At 41.4% G+C, this 27,992-nt stretch overlaps 1 protein-coding gene across 1 annotated transcript; it reads right to left on the bottom strand.

Annotated features, from left to right (window-relative positions):
• Positions 1 to 1,726: 1,726 nt before the first annotated feature.
• Positions 1,727 to 27,972, bottom strand: DCUN1D4 (defective in cullin neddylation 1 domain containing 4). Its single transcript, XM_056855225.1, has 11 exons — positions 27,849 to 27,972; positions 14,445 to 14,515; positions 12,483 to 12,522; positions 11,705 to 11,819; positions 9,423 to 9,514; positions 8,507 to 8,577; positions 7,340 to 7,431; positions 6,341 to 6,449; positions 5,194 to 5,298; positions 2,356 to 2,458; positions 1,727 to 2,214 (listed from the first exon to the last, which is right to left on the bottom strand). The coding sequence occupies exons 1-11, from the start codon at positions 27,871 to 27,873 to the stop codon at positions 2,159 to 2,161; spliced, it is 879 nt and encodes a 292-aa protein (XP_056711203.1). The 5' UTR covers positions 27,874 to 27,972; the 3' UTR covers positions 1,727 to 2,158.
• Positions 27,973 to 27,992: the final 20 nt, after the last annotated feature.

Raw genomic sequence — 27,992 nt, forward strand, 5'->3', positions numbered from 1 at the left:
AAATGTCATACCTGTAGAACATGTTGCAATACAACTGCAGTATCTATTTTTGTATTTGCTTTTTATATGAAAAGCAAAATGTGCACAAATAAAGTATAGCATTAAAACACATCCTGAAATTCTTAACTCCCATTCATACCACAGATAACTCACACCACTTTTTCAAGAATGTAGTTTTCTGTAGTCCAAATACCACTGAAAGAACCATGGCTGGGATCCAAAGGCTGTTCAGCCTCCCCTTTCCAATGCCCTATACAAATCTATTGACGGGTGGAGGCCCTTCGAGAAAGATATTCCCCGATTTGAGGGGCTGCTGTTAGAAGGGGGGAAATCCCCACCCACGTGCGCCACACAGGGACACTTTGCACAGGTCTCTTTGAATCCCCGCCCACTACTACTAAACAAACAAAGCAGCACTAAAAGTACTCAAGTCATTAAAAAAATCTGATGCTCTTGCATCTTCTGTCAGTAACTTCAGAAAATTAGAATCAGGGATTTGTATAGACTTGGTACTTATTGCTAAATTGAAGTCTTAGAACACAAGACAGGCACACACACCCCCTACACTCCATTTTTAGCTTCTGGCAAAAACACAGCTGCAACTCCACAGTAGTCTTTAGGTAAGACAGACGTCACCAAATTCTTGGAGGTATTTTCACAATTTTTTTCAGGGATAAAATAAAAGTTTATTAGAACTATCCTCTTAGCGATTGCTTATTAAAATCATGATTGAAAATGACCAGGGCAAAGGGAACATAAAACACATGCCTTATCCTATTCAGTTTCCTCGAGCAAGCAATGGCTTGAACTTTCCTGCGAAAACCAATAGGCAAAGCAGTTCCAAATGAATGACATCATGCTGGTGATTAGCATGCCCATTGCTTGCAAGGAGAACCTGCCAGGGATTTCCAATTTCCCTGGCATGAAAGAAACCATTACCAGTTCTTCAGGTACCCTGAAAACCTTACAACATGGGAAAGTTTTAAATTCCAGACACCCCAAATCCACACCCCCCCCCATGAACCTATGCTAACTTTAATCTTATGCAAGGCTTCACTTTCCTCATCAAGACAGTCAACACACTTTGGGAATAGCAAAAGTAAAATCAAGGAATATGCCAGTTTACAAGCCTAAAAATCCCTTTAAATCAGATTTTTAATCATTTGTACCTTTTTGCAAACTACCCATCTGACTGTTAGGAAGTCAGCACTATTATCCGATGGAGCGCCTTGTGGCACGTACAACTCTATTCAATGTCAAGGTAAGAGAGAGGTAAAGTCCATTCGTAGGGTGGAAGGTTGGCAAGAGGCAGCTGGGAGGAACGTGATTGGGAATCAGGGTGGAGAAGGCTTTTAGGGTAGGAACAGGTCTTGTATTTGAGGTTTCCTGCTTTCAGATGGTTCCTCTGCAAGCAGCAGCACTTATGAGAACATGGCATTAGCAAAGACACTCATTAGCAAAGACACTCCACATTTGGTTGGATTCAAGTTACAAGGGTTTGAATACACTGCTTGAAGGAAAGTTGTTCACAACAGGGACAGTACAAAGGTTTTAATTTTTTTAAAAAATAGGAAAGCCAATATTTGCTTACTACATAATTGCTGGGCATTCAGCTGTGGAAGAAATCATACTGCAAGATCTTCTCTTACAAATTGGCATCTTAAGACAAGGTTGCTAACTGGTAATAGCTCATCATGGTAACTGTCCCAACAATCACTTTTCCCCCCCTGAAATGCTACGTCTGAGATCAAGTGAAAATTAAAAATTAAGTTACATGGTTATCGAATGCAGCTAGAAATATGCCACAAAAATTATTTTTTACAATACATTTCTGCTGAAATAATTTCCTAGGTGAAGCTTTCTTTTTATACACATATACAAAGTTCAGACAGCAATATACACATAATCACAGTGAGGATGCTGGTAAGGTCACCATCTGTAGTGTCGATACAAAATGCAAAGCAGCCTTCAAAGAGAACAATGCTACACAGCAAGCAGAGCTGGCCTGTTAAACAGCAAAACACCAAAAGGTCCCTGAAAATGGGAATACAGTGCAGGAAAAGCAGCATGCGCTTTGATACAAATAGCAGTTTATGGCTAATGGTTGACTTAACTGTAGTAACAAAGACCCTTGAGTGGCTGTGCATAGTTAAAATTCCTATGTCATTTGTTTCTCTTTATACCACTCCACAAATTCATCCAGCAACACTGGCCCTGAAAGAGAGAAAGAACAAACTTTTTTACATTTGATTTTGCTTAATAAAAAAAAAGAAAAGTTAGAGGGAACAGCAGATGGGGCACATGATATTCTTGCTACAGAATGTTTTTTTTAAAAAAAATTATGCAAATACATACAAGCTCCGTCTTCATCATAATTGCTGAGGTCAAGATTAATGGTTCTGCTGAACTCCAGAACATTGCACCATTGGTCTTTGTTGATAACCTTGTACTTAGATTGCTGCTTGAAAGAAGATTGACAGTTACTGAGAGCAGGCCTGGGTAAAAGCAAACTATTTTTCAAGAATTTACATTAGAATTTAAGAGTTTCGGCCACAACGAGCTCCTTTTAAAATAATCAGCTTTAGTACGGAATCTGAACTTACTGCATGCAATCCCTTAACGCTGAACTTATGACCCACTTATGAAAGGCTGGGGGGGATATCAAAATTGTGGGGAAATGTATATTATATTAAGTGTATTAGGACATGACAGCGACTGGCAAGCCATCACAAGTGTAAATCACTGACAGCCCATTCCTGAGAATGTGGCCAAAACTAAATAGGAGGTGGCATGACCCCGCTGCCAGCGTAAGTGCGTGTAATCATGCGCATACATGTACTTACGCTGGTGGCGAGGTCAGTTCCACTGCTGGCCGAGCGCCACGGGAACGCACCTTGCTCCTCCACCAGCGCGGCCTCTCTGTGGCGCCGGCAACGGCGTAGAGGCCACGCCGGCGCAGGAGGGCGTTTCGGGGGCGGGGCGGGGGGAGCCGCAGATTAGGCGTCTCCCTAACCCATTTCGGCCCAGTTCGCCTGCACCGGGAATGGCGTTACTGCGCCTGCTTTTTAGCAGGCGCAGCCTCGCTGTTCCCTACGGGGCAAAAAGCCCCGCTTGAAGGGAAACGGCTTTTTTTCCTTCAACGGCATAGGCGAAACACCGTCAGCTCAGGATTCTTCTAAGTAGCTTTTTCCGCTATTACTCCTCAACAACTGACTCAGTTTAATTAAATATAGACAGTTTTTGAAACTGACATTTACTTTCCAACTCACTGAGAATTCTGCTCCTCCACGCAATTATTACTAGCCCTTTACTTCTGGATGAAATTATTTACTTTTTATGGGGTGAGCCAGGGCAGTTCCATAACAAAGCAGAAGCAAAAATCAACAACGGAAAGAAGCAGAAACTCCTACTGTTTTCCAATCAGCACTTGTCTTCAAAACCCGTCATGGCTACAGGTTGTAAAAGATCCTACCTACCCTGGATCATGAACATTAAGAAATCTGAAAAAAGCAATGTAGTGTGCAGTACTCTTGAAAATATTTAGAAACATTCATTCAACCCTGTACGGCTGTACAGTTGCTTTATCCAGTTTTAAATCAATATTTTATAGTTATAAAAACCAGTTAGAAAGCACTTTCATTAATGTAAATTTTTAATTTAAATTGGCACTTGAGGTGTGATTTAAATTTAAATGATTTAAATCATGATTCAGAATCAATACTCTGAAAACACCTCTATTTTTAAATTCAATTTTGTAAACTTCTAGATATTTCAAAGAGAAAGGCAGAGTCAAGGATATATTGCTTGAGGACACACTGCCATGGCGATTTTTGGGACTATGCACTTTCAGGGACTATGCACAATATATTGATTTCAACATCTTATCTGCACTGGTGGTTTTGCAAAAAAATTAGGAAGCTTTGGCGATTAGTTTTGAATGAAACTAATAATTTGATTAAACTAAAAATAAAAAAAGATCCCGCCTTTTGTTTATTGGGTATTCCAAAAAAAGATTTAGATAAAGGTGATAGAGTCATATGTCAATACAGTTTTGCTGCAGCAAGAATTATAATTGCTAAAAGATGGAAGCAAACAAATAAACCTTCAATTAAAGAGTGGAGAGAAAAACTATGGATGTATATGCAGATGGCCAAAATTACAGATTCTTTACATGGTAAAGATATGGATGAATTTAAAAATACATGGTTAAAGGCCACCGCATATTGGGATAAATTGGCAAAAACGGATTTTAAAAGTATAATTAATGAATTATAGTTCAATGTGATTTTTAATTAATGATTATAATAATAGGTTTTTATATAATGTCATAACACTCTGCCAGAAGTCCAATGGTGAAGGGCACAGTGGTGGGTGGTAGGGTTTAGGGTTCAGGGCACTATAGGCCTTTTGAAAAAAAAGAAAAGATAGTAAATAATAATGTATTAGTTGTGTATTAGTGCTCTGTACACGTTTTTGTGTATTTTATGTTTTTTTTCTGTTGTATGGATTATGATTTTATTTTTATTATTACTTTTTTTTCTTGTATGTCTTATTATAAAAGCAATAAAACAAATTTTAAAAAAAGAAATTAACTAACCTAATTTTATTTGCTTTTGCTTAGGTTAAACACATATATTCATTGAGAATATGTACATTTTTAAGAAAAATGTTTTCACTTCTGAATACTAGCAGGCATGAGAAATAATTTCCAAAACATCCTGGACAATTTTAATCATACATAGGAAAACATTATACAATATTAACACTGCCATCTTAAGTAGAATTATACTGATTCTAACCCCTTTCACTTCAATGGTAAAAGAAGGGTGTAATCCTAATTAGGATGGCACTATAAGTGTACAAAGTACTTCAAATACATTATCTCACCCAGCACTACCCTCTGATAGATGGGAATGGAAACTGAGACAGTTGGATGTCTTAATGTCATCTAATGAGCTCATCATCAATTAGTCAGTGGCTGTATCGGAAATTAAGCAATGTAATTGATGTTACATACAGGTGTAACTTGGCATCTTTAATATTTACATGTTTACTGACATGTAAATTCAAATCTTCCAATTAACTAGTAACATTTCGACATGGCCTCCCAGAATGAATACATCACTCAATCCCGACTTTTTGAAACTGTATTCTTTTAAAGTATAAGACATTAAAAGATTTTTCTACTTTTACCTCTAGGAACTGATGAAATACTGGAAACAGGGGCCATGTTTTTCCTAACAGAAGTCCTAACATACACTTGGCAGTATTTATATCTAGGCTTCGTTGATCCTTTTCCTGTCAAAGAGAAGAAAAAGGCTAAGTTTAACTGCAACATTCCTCATCTGAACTAGGAGCCAAGACAGTTCATCCTTGTAACTGATGAATAAATCGAGTGATTCTCTTGCTTTCGACTAAATTACAGAGTGAAGCCCAACTTCCTAACTGGAGTGTTTAGGGATGCAGTTTCAATAGTTTTTTGCCACTGGGAACAGAATGGAAGTCTCTCTGACAATCTTAATGCCAACTTCAAAGCCCACATAGCTAGCTAATTACCCTTCGCACTGTTTCATTGCCCTTCTACCACCAGATTCTTCCAGGCAAAAGATTCTTGTTCCTTTTCTCCTGAAAAGCTAGGAGTTTCTTTAGATGGCAACATCACTTGCTCATGTGTGTGAACTCTGAAGGACAAGCACCCAAATCTCTCCAACTCCTACAGAAAGGAGTGTTCTGTTACAAATATCCTGAAGATGTAACATTTAGAACATTCCTTGTATCGGTCTGGATGGGAAAAGTGGGTATCTACAGAGTTCTCATTATCAGACTGTTAACTGAATGCTCAAGATGATGGCCGGGTGGGGGACAGGAGATCTTCAGACACAATTCTTAGCAGTCTGGACTATCTTAAAGAACCAGAAGGGATGTGAGAGATAGTGGCAAGCCACCCAATGCAATCTTAAAGGCTAGGTTTTCACAATAAGACTTCTAAAAGCAAATGTGCATAGGACTCAAATATGGAGTCCCCCAAAATTAACACAAAATTATAATTACATTGAGTTGCAAGCATTTGATTCAAATGATATTGCCAGAGCTTTGACTCTCAAAAGCTTATACCCTGAAAATCTTGTTGGTCTCTAAGGTGCTACGGGACTCGAATCTAGTTGTTTTACTGCAGACCAACATGGCTACCCTCCGAAACTATCTCCATGAAGTAAACCTGATATATTTACTGGGAATACTTAATTCAAGTCTATGAACTTCTCCCCTTAGAAGCAATCCTATGGGGAACTATTTTTTAAAATACACTATAAGCCCAAAATTTGAATTTTAGGATACTCACGCGTGCAAAATCAAATGCATATCTGTATATAAGTTTAAAGTTAGTAGGTTCGTTTAATAAAGATCTCAAGTAATCCAAAGAATTTCTTAGCTTCTCCGTTGTATCACATCTGTAAAAATTAAGAACAAAAACAGACTACCAAAACTCTGGACTTAAGAGCTCTTACAGATCTTAATTGCTAAACCATACTTCTACGGTCCTCAACCCATAAGACTTTTAAAAAAAAGAATTTATAAAATGCCTTTTCCAAAAATACTCAGAAGAATTATATAAATGTCAAGATGAATTCTAACCTACTTGGACCAATTTTTGCTAATTCTTCTTTTCCACTGCAGAGTATTTTGCCCCCCATTCTGCCCCTGGAGTCCATCAACCCCAGGGGCACAACAGGTGGGAGGAGACAGGAAATTTTACTTCCATGAGTGCTGCACTGTGTTAGATAGGATCCACCCCCCAGTACGTAGTAAACCTACACTCATTTAACTCACCCTCTTACCATTAACAGGCAAATTAGTCTAGTTAAGATTTATAACTGCTTTCTACCTTACATTTTACAGGCATTCCAGAAAAGGAGCTATAAACACTCTATAGTTGGGAAAGAAAGAGTGGCAAAGACTCTACCGGCTATTTAATATATTTGTATCCTGCCCTTCCTCCCAAGAGCTCAGTTTTCTCATACTCCATTTTACCACCTCACTCTGTGAGGTAGACTAGGCTGAAAGCATGACTGCAAGATAATAAGAGTCACATCTGAATAGGGATTTGAGGATGACATGTTCTAGTCCAACACAATGACCATTACACAGCACCCCAACTCTCTTTCTTCGAAATTTGCTTAGGCTTATTTGGATCCACAAACCAGTGACAAAAGCTGCTGGATCAGATGATATAGGAAGCTTCCCTCTATAGTTAAACAATTAAGTTTAGGATTGTGTTTTCTGAAACAGTAATGCCACACTACTAAATCTACTTCACATTTAATGATAAGGTATTACTTACTGCAGCGACGTCATTCCTTTTAGCCATTCTTGCAATGTAAAGTAACCCATGTTCTGAGCATCTAGCTTCCAAGCTAAAACAAGCATAACTACCTGTTTAAAAACAAAAGCATTAGAATACAGGAGGGTGGAAGAGGGGACTTCTTGAGCTCTTCTGAATCTTCATACTCTCTTGTCACCAATCTTTCCTAGTGCTCTGTACAAGGCCACAAGAAGAATATATTCCTATTTGATCTATAGCAAGTATACTGATTTTGAGGACTAGAAAACGTCTGTACTCTGTCAGTCTTTCCTTGCCTATATCTTTCATGAACGAAAATAAGCCCCTTAGTTGTTTCAGGGTGTCAAATGAGCAAATCTGTAACAGAACATCAGCTGAAGCAAGAGGCTGAGTCTTTGAAATATATACTTGCCAGTAATTAACTTTGTATGGGTCTCTAATTTTGAATTAATGAGGACCATCAGTCCAGCCATACTGGCTCTGCCTCACATAAAAGGCATAAAAGTGAATGGAAACAAGGAGTCCAACCACCTGAAGGGGAGAACTCCATTAGAGGGTGTTTCGTGTGTGTGTTGCTGATCTTATTAAAAAAGGAGAGGATTATGGAGCCCTTTCCCTCCATCTCAGGATGATCAGAAGTACATAAGGCAGTGGAGTATTCCTACCAAGGGTTCTGCTGCTGTTCACACTGAAGAGGAAGGAATTGAACAATACAACTCTTCAGGGGAAAGGCTGAGGTGTATTATAAGAGGAGGTGTTTGGAATTGGAGAGCTGTATGGGAGTCCAAATGGGAAGCCTCCGGGTGCTGGACTGAGACCCCAGGTAGCCAGTTGCCTATACACAGAGCATGTGTTCACTTTACCTTATTATTGTTGCCACCAGGCATATTTAAAGCACAAAGGCCACATTTTTCATGAGTGCTGAAGCAGCCTGATCTGTAATACTTTAAACATGAACTAGAAGAAAGGAAGAAAAAAATCGCCAGGGAGGTCACCCCCCCTCTCCTAGTAAGGTGACACCTTTTTCTCTTTAAAATAAAATCGTGAATAGTTTCACTCAAAGCCTTTAGGATTGAGTAAGATAGTGGAATAAAGATGAACATAACGCTTCCTAACTTTTCATCAACTGAAGAAACTCTTTGCCACCTGTAATGAGCCTGAACGTACATTTTCCGGTTCAACTCCAATGTCCTCACAGAATTTCTCCATTCCCTCAGGGCCCACAATATCATCTGTTCCTACAACCAAATGAGACTGTGTTACTTTCACTTGAAGATGTACAGTTATGTGCACCCAGTAATGCAAATATGCAACTGATCCCACACTGCTCTATGCACAAAGCAACAGCCAGCAGGAACCAGATTTGCACACTTCCAGCTTATACTTCCTTCATCTATAGCTTTCTCTCTTAATACACCCCTTAGAACAGACAAAATACAGAGATAGGTTTTTAATATTCATTGAAGAACTGGGGAGGGGAGGTCTTATTTGAAAGGTTCCTCCTAGAAAACGGTTTAAATGATCAAACCCAATTTTATTCATCCGCTCTATCAACTGTTAATCTTCTGCTCTATCAACTGTTAAATCTTATCTATTATCTGTGCAGTGACTTAAATGATTTTATGATTGCTGACTTCTGATTCATATTTACAACCTATGATTTTCGTTAATGCACTTTGTAGGTTGGAACCAGCCAGCTTTTTCACTCAACTGCTACAGCCCCCGTTCCACATGGCTTTTGCCCATGCAGGTCCCAGGGTCCCCAGCATAATATTTTGGGTGATCAAAGCAGAAATGCTGACTGGATTCAACCCAATAAGTATGAGTTTAAACTATCTGCAATTTGAGCCAAGATTCAAGTTGTGTCAGAACTGAAAAGTTCACTAGTTCCTTCATTCTTTCAAGAGACTATAGCATTTGAAATAGGCTGTACTTCTGAAGCAACAGTTTTATGATCTGCACATATACCGTAGATGTTTTTTTAAATATTTATTCAGACTTCAAGTGATGCGTGGATGCTGTTCTTAAAATTTCAGCACCATCAGGGTAACCATGTGCAAGTTAAGATCATGTCTCTACTTACCAGCATATTCATAGAACCATTCTAAGCACCTTTTGCTTGAGAACATGTCATCTTCTGTCTTTATTCTAGTAGAATCATATTTTCTGTACACGCTGTTAAAGTTGAAGAGTTAATTTTTCAGTTCTCCAAGCAGAGCAGAAGGGGGGAGGCAGAGATATCTCTATTCACACATCCCATCTTAAAACTAACAGTTAGCAGAGCACCTGTAGGTTCCCATCAATTAAAGTTAGATGCATTTAATGCCACTGAAATCGATAGATCTCAGTATGCCTAATTCCGCACTAGTTTGTGATCAAAGTCTGCAACAGAATTTAAAGTTACCTGGCAATAAGTTTCATTCAATTCTGTAGAACTTTTTTCGTGTGTGTGTGTGTCGCTGGCATGACCCCACGTCGGCATAAGTGCCCGATAAACCTGGGATAACAGGCACTTACGCCATCCTGGGTGGCACACACATCAGTGCCTGGGTGCCCCAGAGCGGCGCAAACCCCCACCCCCGCAGCCACCACACTGGGACCTAAATCCAGGAAGCAGCAGGCCATGCCGGCATGGGGGGGGGGGTTTCCCCAGAGCATTCAAAGGGGCAGAGCTGACGTTAGTCAGCCTCCTAATCCCTTTCGCCCCGGGAACGTCCCCATGAGCTGCCTTTTCAGTGGCACCCTCCCTGCTGTTTGCAATGGGGAATTTACCCCTCTTTAAAAAAATTAAGCTTTTTTTTCTCTCCACAGCGGCCAGAAAGCCTCTGAGGAGGCAGCGTGGCTGAACTACTCACAGCCGCCATGGATCTACCCCTCCCAGGAATGGGCTGAAACAGTGCGATCCTAAGGAGAGTTACTCCAGTCTAAGCCAATTGAAATGAAAGGGCTTAGACTGGAGTAACTCTCCTTAGGATTGTTCTGTAATTGTTGCAAGACAAATAATGAATAGGATGTCACAAGCAGATGGTAGAAGGCACTCATTCAAACAAATTTGTTTATACTCCCACTAGTACCTAATTGTTCTCTGTCTATTCAGCTCTCAGATAGTTTCAGTAGCTGGACAAAACTTCACATGAAATTACATATGAATACATACTGCATTGTTAAGACACAAATATTCCTGTTAATATGCTAATACTGCTATTATCTGAAAAGAGCAAGTTCCACTGTATGTTTCCTGTTAACCAATGTTACTTAGATTGTTCTACCTTCAAATGCCTTTGTTAGTTTAACTTCATTAAAACTAAGCAACTATGTGAAAGTATTTAATATGCATTTACAAAATACTATATACTAGAAATTGTTAAAAATATTCTTTAGATCAACTACTGTCAAATTATTAACCAAAGTATTTTTTCCAGAACAAGGAGACTAGTGACAAGGAAAAAATCTCAGACAGGAATAATAAAAATGTAAGACCCATAACTCCAATTTTAAAAGTGTTTCATCTTAAACAGCCTTTTATGAGCTGAGATACTCTCTTTAAGCTTGGCTCTCTTTATGCTTGGCTATTACATGAATAGGGCCCCGTGGCGCAGAGTGTTAAGCTGCAGTATTGCAGTCAAAAGCTCTGCTCACGACCTGAGTTCGATCCCGACGGAAGTCGGTTTCAGGTAGCCGGCTCAAGGTCGACTCAGCCTTCCATCCTTCCGAGGTCGGTCAAATGAGGACCCAGCTTGCTGGGGGTAAAGGGAAAATGACTGGGGAAGGCACTGGCAAACCACCCCGCAAACAAAGTCTGCCTTGGAAACGTCGGGATGTGACGTCACCCCATGGGTCAGGAATGACCTGGTGCTTGCACAGGGGACCTTTACCTTTTTTTATTACATTAATGGCAAGAGCCCCGTGGCACAGAGCGGTAAGCTGCAGTACTGCAGTCAAAGGCTCTGCCCACGACCTGAGTTCGATCCCGACTGAAGTCACTTTCAGGTAGCCAGCTCAAGGCTGACTCAGCCTTCCATCCTTCCGAGGTCGGTCAAATGAGTACCCAGCTTGCTGGGGGTAAAGGGAAGATGACTGGGGAAGGCACTGGCAAACCACCCTGCAAACAAAGTCTGCCTAGAAAACGTCGGGATGTGATGTCACCCAGGAATGACCTGGTGCTTGCACAGGGAACCTTTACCTTTACCTTATTACATGAACAAAACTAAACAACAATTCCTAGAGTTCTCTACCAAGAAAAAAGGTAGAGCTGAAAATTCAGTTCATATCTCCTGAATTGCTCCATCTAAACCTGACTCCTCATATAAAGATATAAGTACAAATTTTTATCAGTAAGCAAAAAACAAGAACAGAACACCATACCCATCGTGTCTACTTTTTTTAGCCGACAGGTCATCTCCAGCTGTGGGTCTCCTCTTTTTTCTTGGAGGCATCACTTTGCTAAAGCAGTCTGATGAACTGCAAGACCTGAGACTTCCTAGGGAGAAATTTAAGAAAACAGGAGATGGATAAAACAGAAACATGACCTTAAAACACAAAATGGTACTTCATAACAGCCACAAATACAATCAGTTCAAGCAACAAAAAACTAGACAATTATCATCTATTTTAAGGCTCATTTGAATTCCATCACTACCAACTGGAGCATTACCAAAATCCATACATCTGAGACACCTCCGCCTGCACCACCTTACCTTTCCTTCTAGCCTATACAAACAGCAATGGGTTCTCAGCTTATAACCCTTCAACACCAAACCTAGGAGGGCTGCAAATCAAAGCCACTCTTGGATAAGATGGAGTTTATGCATGGCAGAAGTGCCCAGGCATGTAGAAAATTATTAGTAAATTAAAAGCCCTTCTCATACCCTTAACATGCACCACTATCAGATAACTAAAGCCAATACATCAAGAGTTCTAACTCTCTGCTTCCTACATCAATAGGCACAAACAATTGCTATAGTGATAATGAGTAAGAAGACACATGGAGTGACAATTTCCCTTGGCGCTGGACCTAACCTGTCGTCCCCTTATTATTCCCAGGAAAGATCATCCTTTTTTCTTGCTGGTCCTGATTTCCAAGGGCTGGAAACAAAACGAGACCTCAACATTCATAAAACATTACAATTGATTTTGCATTTACCTGTTTGGTGATCGTCTTGACCTGCGTCTTCTGTCAAATTCTGTAAAACATTTACACCACTACAATTAACTGGGAGATCAACCACAGCTACTTCGCACTGAAACATCTACCCTAGTTTATCTTGTTATAGCTACACAATATTGATGTCTACAGTGCTTTCCACACTAAACCCACTGTAAACTTTCTAAACTTTTAATTTGAGAGAGTCAAAAACCTTAACTAAGGACTGTATTTTCATACAGATATCTATGAGTTTCTCATCTAAGGTCCATGAGATTTTCAGGAGGAAAATACTTTTCATCAACTGAGCAATATGCACAAGTCCTAAAACAGCTAGAATAACTCCCTTAAAGTCAGAAGCCTCCATAAATTCTTATTCTTTTTAATGCCTGAAACTACACAAATTTACAGACACAGCGATCGTGCAGATTTCAGACCAACTTTCCAGAACACTGAAGCCCAATACCTCATTTAACAGAGACACACACAAATTAATAGCTAAAAAAAATATTATCCTTCCTCCCCAAAACAAGCCATCTACAACCTGTTTGCAGCCCACCAATAACTAGTATGACAATGAGATAAAGTACGATATCTGAATTAAAGCAGTTAAGGTTTGCCAAAGAACTGGTTTGGGATAAGAAATGACTATTCTGAGGAAAAAGTCTAAAAACAAACTTGACAATACAATGGTGTTTGCGCTTGGCTGCAGACCCTACTGAGCATGCCCAGAAGAACCTCTGGAATGGCTGCAGTTTCCATGGGAACTATGAACCATGTTGGGAAAGTCAACTGAAGCAAAATACAGGAGTAAGGGATTGGCTGCCCACAGTAAAAATTGGATGACAAAACGCCAGAGGTCATACCCTGCCAAGCATGCAGGGACAGAAACAGGAGAAGCACAGGAAACAATCAACAGAACACCAGCAGAAGTTACCAAGTGAGCACAGAACTCCAGCTTCAGTGAGGAAAGGAGAACACTTCTGAAGGGCCAAGCAGCTTTGAAGTAACTGGCACTTACGGAAAGGCTTTCAGCTAGTCATAGCAGCTGTGGCCAAACTGGCTTTGGGAGACATGACTAGAGGGATGGGGTTTTAAATCACTGGCTACCCTGTAAGTAGAATGAATGTGCAAGAGGAGTCTGTGTTCAGAAGAAGCTGCAATATTGCTTGCCTTAAACGTATTGCTTCAAGTACTTTCTCCCACACACGATTTCAGTAATCATAATGGAGAGAGAATCCCTAGTGCTTTCTGTGAGAAGGGGCAAGGAGGAAGATGCAGAACTATATTTCCGGGCAAATGAATAAGTTAACCAATAAGGGTTTTTGAAGTAAAGTCCGCAGGCCTTTATTCATCATATCTATCTGCAAAGTACAGATGACTCTGGATAATTTGCTGTGGTACTTCTGGTCAGGGACGCAGAAGGTATCAAATTAAACCACCACGATCCTATCCATGGGAGCGATTTTGGCCAATTTCCCTGAATATAAGAAACAGGCTATGCTATTAGAAACCTCCCTAGCAATTTGTTGTAAGAAGTCTTGCATCATCATCATCACCCTCGCTAGCTACTAGCTGAATTATCACAATGTTCATCCTCATCCCAAGATCTCAGGTGTTATTATAATTATATAAACTCTATTGACAAGTATGGCTATCTGCTCAAAGGTACAGCAAAATAGGCAGTACTACAGCAGTATTGGCCAACTGTCCAACTTTGTGAGTGACGTGCAACAGTTGTGCATGCATGAGCAATGGTACAACAACTGTGAGGACACAGCCACACATAATATGACAAATAAGAATTCAAATTTCAATACCTTTATTGGCATACCATCAAGCAGTTCAAATAAGAATTCATACAGGTCTTCATTTCACTTTTAATACTAAGAGGTGAAGAATCCTTAACAATACATTTTAAAGCCTTCATGGCTACCAAATAAAAAAAATGCAAGTGATTACCAGCCTATTAAGAGTGTGATAAATCTTGTGAATATTTGCCAGTGTTGATAGGTGAGAGTTCAGCTGAAAATCTAGAGGGGGGAAATAAAATAAAAAGTTTCTCATCTTGGTTATGTTACCCTTTTATGGTGTTTAAGTAACACCTTTTAACATTAATGCACAGATTAAATTAATCCTGGAAAAAGCAATGAAAAAGTTAAGACTCCTGGCATTTACTCTATCATATGGGCCAGTGTTAGTTTTTATTTAAAATTATCTATTTGTTAATATTCCTGAATGTCATTCATGTCTCAAGTTTCCCTCCCCCCCCCCCCCGGGCAAACACAGTACTAGTATTTTCATTAGACATACTCAACATCAAAATAAAAATAAATAAAATAAAGCACATCACTTCCAATGAAGTACAGCAAACAGATTGGTGAATCAAGGCTGCACCTAAATAATCTATTGCCTCACTTCATAGATGAAAAACGGAGAAAGAAGCTGCCAATGCTGCCACAAATGACAAAATTAGGATTTGTCAAACACATTGAATTTGGGAAGTATAACAGGGGATGCATTTTAAATGCAGTCTTACTATGAAACATATAATCTGAAAATCTTATCAGTTCAACCTTTCAAATATATGTATTCCTTTGAATTGTAACATTACTATTTTTAAATGTTGATTATCAAGTATCAACAGAGATACTGAGTTTCACAAGATAAATGTAACATATTCTGTGAGGCAAGAGATTTAGGATATTTTGTACATGGCGCTGCAATGCCATTTTATTTTATTTGCCAAGGTGTTTGAGATGTAGAATGCAGGTATATTGGGGGGGGGGGGTTATTTGAAACTTAACTTTGTATGCTTTAAATTGTATCGTTCCAAATTGGGAGTCATGTGTCAAGGCAAGATATAAGTATATTAGTAAAATAAGTTCCAATGCTTGTAAATAAAACAGTTAAAGATACTATATAACCATTGGCATAATCCTTGCATAAAAAGAGTAAATGGGATTTTCAAGTGGTCTATGGGTATTTGCCTATACAAAATTGCACCTGCAGCTTGCAGCATAAATTGGGCTTGTCTCATTTGAGACCAGTTCATATCACGGTTAAGGACCAGCAAGCACTCAGTCTGCAATGAACACAGAGATACAGCGAACACCCCCAAGCCGCTTCAGCAGTGACATTAGGCAAGGGCTGTTGGGATTACACAACTCAAACAATACAGAACCAAACTGTGCAAGACAAGCAGAACTACAGTGCAGTTCATGACAAACACAACACGTTTCCACCAGTGTAATGGGCTCCATGATGATCTCTCTCTAGGAAGAGGAGAAGACTGAGAGGTGATATGATAACCATCTTCAAGCGCTTGAAGGCCTGTCATACAGAGGATGGTGATGAATTGTTTTCTGTTGCCCCAGAAGGTCGGACCAGAACCAATGGGTTGAAATCAAAAGAGTTTCCGTCTAGACACTACGAAAAGTTTTCTAACAGTTAGAGCGGTTCCTCAATGGAACAGGCTTCCTCGGGAGGTGGTAAGCTCTCCTTCCCTGGAGGTTTTTAAGCAGAGGCTAGATGGCCATCTGTCAGCAATGCTGATTCTATGACCTTAGGCAGATGATGAGAGGAAGGGCATCTTGGCCATCTTCTGGGCATGGAGTAGGGGTCATTGGGGATGTGGGGGATAAGTAGTTGTGAATTTCCTGCATTGTCCAGGGGGTTGGACTAGATGACCCTGGTGGTCCCTTCCAAATCTATGATTCTATGACTCTTTATAGGCGACTCATCTGAAGCTCCAGTATAAAAGCTTTACACTGCTACAATACATCCAGGAACAACATTTCTCCCATAACGCTGTGCCAGGAAGCATCACAAAGAATTCTGAGTCACTTCACAACCGATCCCAAATTCAGCGTTATGCTAGCGTAGCTGTTTACCGTACTGAAGCTCAAGTTTGTCTTAAGACTAACTTTCAGTACCATTTTACACTAGGCCTTAAGATGATTCACCCTGGGGTCCCCAACCTATTTGACCCCGTAAGTTCCTTCGTAATTCAGAACAGCATTGTGGGTGCAGCCTCAAAATGGTTTCCACAGCTTACCTTCAGTCAGTGGCGATCCTTTTGCTGTAATGGCAGCTGCTGCTAAAGCAACTTAAAAAAAATCTGCACATAAATCCCCACTGAAGAATCAGAAGCCTTGCTGGGCAAAACGGCCCACTTGGCCCTGCCCACTTTCTAAGAACACTTGGTGGGCATCAGCAAGGTGTCAACAGGCACCCTGATGGGGACCTGATCATCTACCCTCTAAAAAAGTTACTATATTATTTGTAGGGAAATATTTAACTGGGCTTTCCTCAGCTCCTAAAAAACATGTAAATATGTAGACTGCAATATGGAGAAGGTTTACAATCTATAATAACAAAATTATCCTTGCCTATTCAAAAATTATCTGGAATAAAAACTCTGCTTTATGCCTATATAGGGGGAAAGTGCCAATCTAGGTCATTGTAGACTGTTTATGGTGGGGAAAGGATGGTATAAAAATAAATAAGCATACAAATATGTACAATTTCTGGAAATTTTGAAGCCAAAGAACTTCTTACCCTCCATACCTTTTGGGAAAAATTTGAAATATATGCAATTCTTACTTTTCTATCAAACCTTATTTTGCTGTTTAACAAAAAAAATGTATCATGTAACTTAGCATATAACATTGCATTAACTGGTATATTTGTGGAATTTAAAAGTTTGAAAACAAAAATTACAAATATACCCAACAGTGAAGCAAGTGAGCTATAGACTATTGCACCCTACGCTATAGTAGCACATTCTACCCTTTCCAGAAGAAAAGAAAATCTTAGAGGAGTTTTTAACTGGTGTCCCCCAAATTTCTAAATCATGCCAATGGAAAAACAGGGAGGAGATTCTCACACTTCTCCTTGCTATATATTTTGAGTGAATAAAACCCTGCCTTGTAAAGCATTTTACTCATTTCAAAAGAAATAAATATTTTCATTGGAGTTTTTTAATTATCTCCAACATTTCCCAATTTTTCCATCACAAAAAACTAAAAAGTCCTTGAAAACCACCATCCCTCCCAAATTTTCCCATTTTCTTTCAGGCCTTCACATCTCTACAGACTATCTAGGACTAGCTACAATTATCAAATTATCGCTGTTGTTATAAAAGAGTGAACACCTCAGGATACCCAGAATGTGGTCTAATTCTCACTGTATGCTCTAGCATTCTCTAAAGGATTAATAACCTCATTTTTTGTATCCATTTTGTATTTTGTGTTGCTTAAGCAGTTAGGCTTAAGTCTTTCAAGAATCAAGTTTACTAGAAAGCCAAGAACTAATGTCCAGTAACAATTATTTCAACAGACAGGTGAGTTCCTAGCTATTGTCTTCTTTGATCCAAGGTGAATAAAATAAACTCGTTATATTATGGGGGAGGGGCTGTGGCTCAGTGGTAGAGCATCTGCATGGCATGCAGAAGGTCCCAGGTTCAATCCCCGGCCTCTCCAGTTAAAGGGACTAGGCAAGTAGGTGATGTGAAAGACCTCAGCCTGAGACCCTGGAGAGCTGCTGCCAATCTGAGTAGACAATATGGACCAGTGGTCTGATTCAGTATAAGGCGGCTTCATGAGTTCACCCAAACCATGAACTATCCACCATAGGTAGGGTTGCCAGGTCACTCTTCACCACCAGCAGGAGGTTTTTGGGATGGAGCCTGAGGAGGGCAGGGTTTGGGGAGTGACTTCAATGCCATAGAGTCCAATTGCCAAAGCGGCCATTTTCTCCAGGGGGTTCTAAAACTTTAAATCAAAATGGAAGCCACATGTTACTAAAATTTGAGCTCCACTGAAAAGACAGGCATGAACTTGGAACACTGACTTAAGACACTCTGAAGGAAAGCCCTCTCCCAATGCCTTGTCAACATGGAGCATAGACGTTTCCATGTTCCAGCACTGAGAAATACAATTAGAAAGTTACTTAATACTGCTAATTGGCAAGTGGCTGCATTAATAATACAAGGATGGGGCAGCTATTGTGTTAACCTACTTGATCAGACTTAGGATCAGCCACTACCAATTCACCCGGGGGGGGGGGGGCGGTAGTAATTGTCACTTGGTGACTTTCTTTCAGGATGTTAATGTGGCACTAATAGCTTACATTGGTATGCTTGGAGATCAAGGTGATTTATCACAAAACACAGCCTCACATACATTTCTTAGAAAACTTATATCCTGCCTTTTTATTTAAATATAAATATCTAATGGGGCTTACAATAAAATCCATACCCAACAGCTAAAAATAAACATTTAACAAACATTTTTAATAAACAAGTTGGGGACACACACAAAAAACTAACTACAAAGGCCTTCCAGAATAAGAGCTCATCTGATGCTAGAAAGCCTTTAAAGAAGGAACAATCTGTAGTGCAAGGGGATACAGGTACCAAAGAGCGGGGGCTGCTTCTGACAAAGGCCTCATGCAAGTTCCCACCAACTAGATCTGTCCATCATGGAGTTCCCATAATAAAGATTCCCTCGAAGTACAAACTATACTGTATGCATGGATGCAAGCTACAGGGTTCTTGGACCTAAGCTGCTTAGGTCCCTACAGGTGAACATCAGTATTTGCCTTAGGCCCAGAAGCACACTGGCATCCAATGTAGTTGGAACATTATAAGAATAATCAGCTTGGTGCAGCCAGCCCTATAAGCACCTTGGTAGTTATGTTCTGAATTAGTTGAAGCTTCTGAGCCATCTTCAAAGCCACATACAACATGTTACCGCAATCCACTATGGATGTCTCCAAAGCGTGAGTGACTACAGCCAGATCCACTTCTTACAACAAGCCTGTAGCTGGCTGAACAACCTAAACTGGAAAAATGCACTCCAAGATACCTCGTTGCTTAAATATCCTGGACCAACAAGGCACCTAAGAGCATGCCCAAACCACAAGCTTGTTCCTTCAGGACTACAACAGCTATTCCTGTAGCAGTTTTATCCCCATCCGAAAGCACTTCTGCCTTACCTAGATTTAATTCCTATTTTATCAGAAATACGTCGCAGACATGACAGGACACACAATACATCCCAACAGGACTTTAAATCAATTTGAGATAGCATATATGCCACTTTTTACCCTCAAAGAGGAAGATTAAGAGAGAGAGAAATACTTCAAAGACTAAACTTTGTAGCTAGAATATGTCCATAGTTTATACGTAAGTTAAATCAACACTACAATCATAAGTTTCAATGTCATTTGGAAACTACAGCAAAATCTACAGGACTAATATTCTGATAAATGCGTCTACCATGAGAGAGCCAATAATATTAAATAAAAGAGGTAAAGGTCCCCTGTGCAAGCACCGAGTCATTTCTGACCCATGGGGTGACATCACATCCCGATGTTTACTAGGCAGACTTTGTTTACGGGGTGGTTTGCCATTGCCTTCCCCAGTCGTCTACATTTGACCCCCAGCAAGCTGGGTCCTCATTTTACTGACCTCAGAAGGATGGAATGCTAAGTCAACCTTGAGCCTGAAACCAACTTCCATTGGGATCAAACTCAGGTCGTGAGCAGAGCTTGGACTGCAGTACTGCAGCTTACCACTCTGCGCCACAGGGCTCACTAATATTAAATATAGCCAAAGGAATTTTTGCCAGATCCCAATACAGAAGAACATGCCGCAGACTTTTCAATACACTGCAGAATAAGAGCCCAATTCCATCATTGGTATTGCCAGAACAGCACCAGGGAGGGGGGGCTGCAAACAACATAGGCATGTAATTCAACAACCTTGCCTTGCACACAGTCTTAAGGATTACCAGAATGGATCTACAGTGCTAATACTGATGCATAAACATGCAGACTAGCAGCAGCAATTAGTGCATTCCACCTCTACCCTTACAGACAGAGAGCAGAGGTGCAAGGGTAACACAGCAGCAGTTGCAGCACAAGGGGTGCTCATAAGGAACTTGCTTAGAACATGCATACGTACGAACACTGCAAACATTCGGCTGCTTGTTAAAAGACTCCGCTATTTGGCTTGAACAATGATCCATTCTTCCATTTTGGCCTCATAATCATGTCAGCAGATGCCAGTTAATGTTAGGTAACAGAACAAATTTAACAAATGCATACCAGGAAAATATAATCTCTTCTCATACCTATAGTTGCATGCTACAGAGTGGACTTCATTCCTACTTAAGAGTAAGTGTGAGACCAGAATGGGCGCCGAACATGCACATGCACAGAAAACAGTAAGTCACCGCCCAAACAGGCCAAAAATTAAGAGGAACTGAAACTATCTAAAGATGGGATGTACTTTTGACACTAGGATTAATATGAATCAGCAATCATAGCAAAACCACCTTTGTATGTCCACAGTAGTTATTTGGGATAAGTAATGCTACAATCTATTTATATTTTCTTGGGAGCAAGTTGCATTGAACAAAGTAGAATTTACAGTTGAGAAAACACACAGAATTGGGAAATTTATTCTTATGACAAGATAACCCTCTATCCTTAGCACAAATGAAGTGAAAGTTCTACTAGGTTTAGAAATCCTGACAGAGCAATCATAATGATCTTTTAGTTTGCAACAGCTGATCTCCACTATACAAACACAATGCCCATTTTCATTTGAAGGATTTAAAAAAAATAAAGTTCTGTTTCTAAAGGAGAAACTAGATGTCATAATATTTGAAACCCAGTTTTGAGTCACACATAATTTAGATTGGAATAGCATGCACACACACAAAGCTACATACTGGGAGATTTTGTTGAGAGGATTTTAAAAAAAGAGTTAATTTATTTGTTTTGGCACTACAGCATTTGTGTGTGTGTGTGTGAGTAAAGTGCCGTCAAGTCGCAGCGGACTTATGGCGACCCCTTTTTTGGGGTTTTCCATTTGTAAAGACCAACAATTCAATACTAAACTTATTCTTTGAAACCAAGTCCCTCCAAATTCAGTAAGATTTACTTCTAGGCAAGTATGTTTAAAAGCATAACCTTATACATTGTTTGGAACTAAACCCCTCTAAATACAATGGGATTTGATCCCTTGTACATGTTTAGAAATCTGAGTCTGTAACAAGCATTCAGGATCCCTGTGGGGCTCACTCCTGGGGCTTTCAACCAGTGATTAACAGGGGAGTTGTGTTTGGGGCTGGTGCAAGAGGTGAACAGGTGTACGTGTTTGACCTGGCAGTTCTTCTGCTGTTGGGGAGAGCGAGAGTCATGAGGTCAGAGGGCATTAGTTTGAGGAGAGATGTAATCCCTTAGAAGGGAGCCTTTCCTTGGATGACAGACCAATATTGTCTTACACAGACACCCCTCTGGAGCTGGGGGAAGATGGGCTTTTCACAGTGGGTGATTTGATTATTAGGACTATAGAGTGGGGTGTGTGACATTTTGACCACATGGTGACTTGTCTGCCTGGTGCAAAGGTAGACAGTAGACATTATATACTTATAAGACTTTCAAAAGGCTTTTGACAAGCCCCCTCACCAAAACTCCTGAGTAAATATAGGATAAAAGGATGGGTTCTCTTATGATTAAAAACTGGTTAAATGACAGAAAGCAAAGAGTAGGAATAAATGGACCAATCTCACAACGAAGGGAAGCAAGCACAGGGTCCCATAAAGATTGGTATTGGGGCTACTACTATTTAATTTGTTCATAAATGATCTGGAACAAGGGGTGACTAGTGTAGTGGCCATGTTTGCAGATGACACAAAAATGATTTAGGATGGTGAAAACCAAGGCTGACTGTGAACAGCTCTAGGAGAAACTCCACAAACTGAATGAGTGGGCAACAATGTGGCAAATGTTCAGTGTTGGTAAACAAAAAATACCTACTTCAGGTAGGTTTATGGGGTCTGAACCTGCTGAGACTGAGAGGAGAAAAAAGATGAAGACTAAGAAGAAGAGTTGGTTTTTATATGCCGACTTTCTCTACCACTTAAGGCAGAATCAAACCGGCTTACAATCACCTTCCCTTCCCCTCCCCACAACAGACACCTTGTGAGGTAGGTGGGGCTGAGAGAGCTCTTAATAGAACTGTGACTAGCCCAAGGTCACCCAACTGGCTTCATATGTAGGAGTGGGGAAACGAACCCGGTTCACCCAATTAGCCTCCGCCGCTCATGTAGAGGAGTGGGGAATCAAACCCGATTCTCCAGATCAGAGTCCACCGCTCTGATCTTGGAGTCATAGCAGTTTGCACAACAAAAATGCCAACCCAGGATGCTGCAGTGGTGAAAAAGGCAAACTCTATGTTAGGGATTATAAATAAAACAGCCAATATTATAATACCCCTCTCTATAACTATAGTGTAGCCTCCTTTGGAATACTGTGGGCAGTTCTTATCACCATATCTCAAAAAGGATATTGCAAAGCTGGAAAAAGTACATAAGAGGGCAACAGAGATTATTTGGGTGGGAGGTTTGAGCACCTTCCCTACAAGGAAAGGCTCAGCAGTCTGGGACTGTTTCATTTGGAAAAGACGACAAAGGGAGGACATGATAGAGGTTTATAAAATTATGCATGAGGTGGAGAGAGATGACAAAGATAGCTTTTTCTCCCTCTCCCAAAATAGAGGGAATCCAATGAAACTGATGGGCAGTAGATTCAGGATGGACAAAGGGAAATACTTCTTTACACAGCGAGTGATGAAAATGTGGAGCTTGCTGCCAGAGGCTATAGTGATGGCCACAGGCACTGACAGCTTTAAAAGGGAATTAGACAGATTCATGGAGGAGAGGTCTATCTGTGGCTACTAGCCACAGTGACTAAAGGGAACTTCCACATTCAGAGGCAGTAAACCTCTGAATACCAGTGTTATGAGCCAACATCAGGAGAGGGGCTCAGCCTCTATGCCATGTTGTCGAACCTCCAGAGGAACTGGCTGACCACTGTGAGAGACAGGATGCTGGACTAGACAGACCACTGGTCTGATCCAGCAGGGCTCTTCTTATGTTCTTATGCTTATAAATCCCTAGCCTGAGGCTGTAATCTTCAGGAGCAGCCCTAAACAACGTATTAGGAAGTAAGCCCCACTGAAAAACAAAATTTTAACTGAACATGTTTAAATTTAGACTGCAAGGTGGGGATGTAATGAGCTCCTCAGCTGCATACTTTCTATGCGCTCACCAGTACTCCCCTTCCTTTTTCCCAGCTGCAGGCCAGATGCTATATCAAAAAACACTCTTCAAGTTCCAATTAGCTTCAAGAGCAACTTGAAGATGCACAAGCAGGACATTAGAAGACCTACTGTAGATGCAAAAGCCCTTTGGATTCCTGACAAACTAATTTATTATGATGTGAAATTCTGAGGGTAGGAATCTAGCTTGTGCCGGTAGCTTCATAGCCTCAGTCAGCTTTATGTGTATTCATAAGCAGAATGAGCAACACTAGAGGATAAGCCAAGTTCACAGAATTACAATTAGAATCATGACTAATTAAAACACACCATTCATTGATTGCTGGAGCACTTAATATCATGAATGCACAGCCCAATAGGAGACAGTTACCTTTTGTAAGAAACTAACTAAAATCCTTGTTCATGTTCTTTAAAATATACCAAATTACTTCTGATTCTTCAGACTTGAACTCAAATGTTCTTTAAATGTCTTTTCTGTGGTGATAAAACCACCCTAAAAAGGACACACATCTCTGAGCAATCAGACACGGAAGTTTCTGTAAACCGAAAGAAAGCAGATCCACCCTTCCTCAGATCTTCTATCCACCACAAAAGGTATAGAAGTGCACAGTCAGAGGGTTTGTACATTTTTTGTAAACTTGTTAGCAGGGTTCTCAGACCACATTCCATTTGCTTCTATATAGACCAACTGTCAAATCTGTTTCCATTAATTCAGTATATATAGGTCAGTTTCCCAAATCAGTTCAACACAATTTTCATAAGGAACTGAAAATATTTTCCACCCTTTGGTGGGCAACTTGGACAATTTGTAAGCATTCTTCCACAGGACAGTAGGGGAAGAACAATTATATTTATTTTTTCATTTTATATTCACATTACAAATCAAATAATTCAGTGCCAGTACAAGCAAAGTAAAGTTCAGACATTTAATGCTCACTTAACATTATTTCTTCACAAGGCAGATGTCCATCTATAACAGAAATCAATATTCTACTTTCAGCCTTACCTGCCTTAAGATATAATGCTTATAAAGAAAATTGGACCGCAGTCACCTGTTTTCTGTACTTTGCAAGAGGGGAGAATCTTACTTCTAAAAGAAACAACAGAGTTTCTGTCCCTAGTTGTGGTCTAGCCTCTGAATTTATATTAAAAAATACAATACACATCTTTGACACCCTCAACATTACATAATGTATATGAAGGAAAATTTCTGTTGATCGAAGACATTTCTGTCAGCACAACATGACTTCCAGGGACACCCACACACACACACACACATAAACAACATGAGGATAGTAGGTGGGCTGCAGTGGAAGGGGCAAATGTCGCTTTGCCTTCAGTCCGCAGAAATTTCACACTGGATCCCCTGCAATATGCCAGGTATTCTAAAATTTCTTATTCTAGTCAATCTTTGGTAAGGAGCTTCTGATTCATAAATCTGTAAGCAGCTACTTGATATACAGATTCATATTAAAAATACTCTTCAACTAGAAACTAAGCTAAAGAATCCTGAAACAATGGCTTTGAGATCACCACTTCCTGTGAAGACAAGATCTACGGTTCTTTAGCTTACAAGAACTTGTAAATGATTGTGAAAATAGCACTGATGAATATAATAAAAGCACACTAGCAATGTTTACCCATGGACATTGTCCAGTCTCTCAATGTTTTGCTTGGGCTGCTAGATCTGTAATCTTCGAGATATTTTTTTCTAAATCATCGGATAGTCTCATTCTTATCTGATAAGGAATAGGAGATAGACTATGCTTCTATAATATTTATAGAATTATTTTCTCCTAAGAGCATGTGGGTACAATTAGATGATATACACTTTATGTTTTAAGCCTGTCTGGGATTTTGGAACCACCAAAAAACCTTTTTAGATGAACTAGCCCTGAGTGCCCAGAATGAAGCTGATTCAATAGTTTGATATTGAATTTTGTCCAGTTTATTTTCAGCCTAAGGATTTGACCTCATATTGAGCTTGTTACATGCAGATTAAGATAATTTATTCTGCATATCATATAAACTGGTAGATGCATCCTGGGGGTAGGATACCGTATGTACTCGCGTATAGGCTGAGTTTTTCAGCCCCAAAAAAGGGCTGAAAAATCCCAACTCGGCCGATACGCGGGTCAATACGGTAGGTGGAGGAGGGAAATTTACCGCCGCCACCGCGCCTTCCCCCAGGCCAGGAGTGGCCTGCTGGGCCTCCTGCATGCCGGGGGGAGCCGCCGCCTCCAGCGCGCCTTCCCCCGGGCCAGGAGCAGCCTGCGCAGCCTCCAGCGCGCCTTCCCCCAGGCCAGGAGCGGCCTGCGGAGCCTCCTGCAAGCCGGGGGGGGGGGGGGCTCCGCCACCACCTCCAGCGCGCCTTCCCCCGGGGCCAGGAGCGGCCTGCGCAGCCTCCTGCGCACCGGGGGGGGGGGGCTGCCGCCTCCAGCACACCTTCCCCTGGGCCAGGAGCGGCCTGAGCAGCCTCCTGAGCGCCGGGGGCCCCCCCACCGCCGCCAGCTGATCGCCGCCTCTCCCGTTAAGTAGGGGGTTCAGGGTCTCTTCCCCCTCCCCCACTAGGGTGGCGCTGGGGTGGGTCTGGAGGGCCTGGGAGGCCGGGCGGGAGGGCGACCCGGGGGTTGTATAAGCCGACCCTCGGCTTATACGCGGGTGCCTAATTTTTCTCCATTTTTTGGGTGAAATTAGGCCCCTTGGCTTATACGCGGGTCAGCTTATACGTGAGTATATACAGTATTTATTATATCTGCTACTACCAAAGAACATCGACAAATTTCAATGAAGAAACCAAATCTTCAGCAAGACTGCTGTTCCAAGATCTTTCAGGAAAAAAACCTATATTAAAAAAAATTACAGAACCTTGCTTTTATGCACATATTAATTGTGCCTGAAAATTATCCACCAAGTAATCAAGGCAATGAAAGCCTGTGGGTCAAAGAGCATTTAGTTGGAAGTTCCTCTGAAACCAAAGAAAAGTATTTTTTAATAGATATGTTTACAGCTAGAATATGAGGGTCTTGGATTTTAAAGAGATAAGCATGGAGATAACATTACTGGATTTAAAAAAAAGAGGAATCATGACCTATAACAAGCTACACGTGGATTAAGTTACTGATGTAAGATAAGACAAGCTGCAATCTTGGTCTCCTAGAAATGCTACATACTGAAAGCATATTGTGTAGATCTGGGAAGTACGTTATTAACTTTTAGCGCGTCTTACTTCCAAAACAGCATGTATGAGAACATCGGCAAAGGCAGTTTTACCCCCACCACCACCAACACCCAGTGACTTCTCTAGAATGCCGACCACGACAATCAGAAAACAGAGAATTTTGCCCAGGGCAGGCAAGGATCCTAGAGAAACAGTGACATTAACAAGTTAAACAGCAAACATGGAAACACAAACTGTTAACTCCCCTCCCCACCCCCCAAACCAAGCAAGCCTTCCCCAGCAGTTACCCTAGATGCCTTCCTTCAAAGGGCCTCCCTACCTGAGCGTCTTCTCCAGGAAGAGCATGCGTGCTTGGCTGCACCCCACTGCTCCAAACGGAGGGGGGGGGAGAGAGAGAGAGAAAAGCGGTGGGAGAGAAAGGAGGGGGGTGTGTATGTGGTGTGGAGAGAGAAAGACAGTTGGCAGCGCGTTGCATTCTGGGCACGGTAGTGCCAAACCATCACCCTACCGCCCAGAAGGCAACAGACGGGACTCAAATTCCCACAATGCAAATCGGGGGAAAGGGAGCGAGGAGGAGGAGGGGGGGGAGCATTGCATTCTCCCTTTCCCAGCGAGCCCCACAATCACGAGAAGAAAGGATCCATCCCTTTCCCCTATTCCTCCTCATCCAGCTCAGTGGGGAGCGAGACAGGACTGCCCAGGAACGGGGAGGCGGGGAGACCCTCCTCTTCCCTTCCCCCAAATCCGCCCACCCGGCTCGGAGGGCAATTTCTTTCCGGAAGAGCCCCTGAATGGAGCTGGGCTAACTGCGTCACAGCCATCCCCTCCCCACCCCCAATATCCCCCTTCGGCACCACCTCCCTCGCCGCGCTCGCTCCCCTCACCCCGTCCCACCTCTCTCTCTCTCCCCTCCCCCCTCAACGTACTCCCCTCCCCCTTGTTCTGTCGTTGAGGGGAGAGAGGCACCCCCCCATATCCCCTCCCCCCTCCCAACTGCCGCTCTGAGGCCGTTGGTCGCCCCTCCCCCCGGCGACGCCCGCCGGCTACTTACTGACAGCGGCAGCATCCGAGTGCATTTTCGTGCAGCGGCAGTCGCACACGCACTGCCCCGCACGGGCGCTCCGACCGGCTCCCTCACTGTTCCGTTCTGCTCTCACAAATGCGGAGGCCCGCCCTTTCGCCCCGCCCCCAGGAA

The sequence above is a fragment of the Euleptes europaea genome, chromosome 9, assembly GCF_029931775.1.
Source record: "Euleptes europaea isolate rEulEur1 chromosome 9, rEulEur1.hap1, whole genome shotgun sequence".
In the NCBI taxonomy this organism is placed as follows: Eukaryota; Metazoa; Chordata; class Lepidosauria; order Squamata; family Sphaerodactylidae; genus Euleptes; species Euleptes europaea.

Bases quoted from the DNA above. Each gene is read 5' to 3' on its own strand.
- DCUN1D4 (XM_056855225.1), bottom strand. From the start codon at position 27,873: ATGCACTCGGATGCTGCCGCTGTCA. The intron at 8,578-9,422 runs GTAAGTAGAGAC...ATTTGGTTGTAG, and splicing joins ATGGTTCTATGAATATGCTG to GAACAGATGATATTGTGGGC. The intron at 7,432-8,506 runs GTACGTTCAGGC...GTTTTTAAACAG, and splicing joins TTGGAGTTGAACCGGAAAAT to GTAGTTATGCTTGTTTTAGC.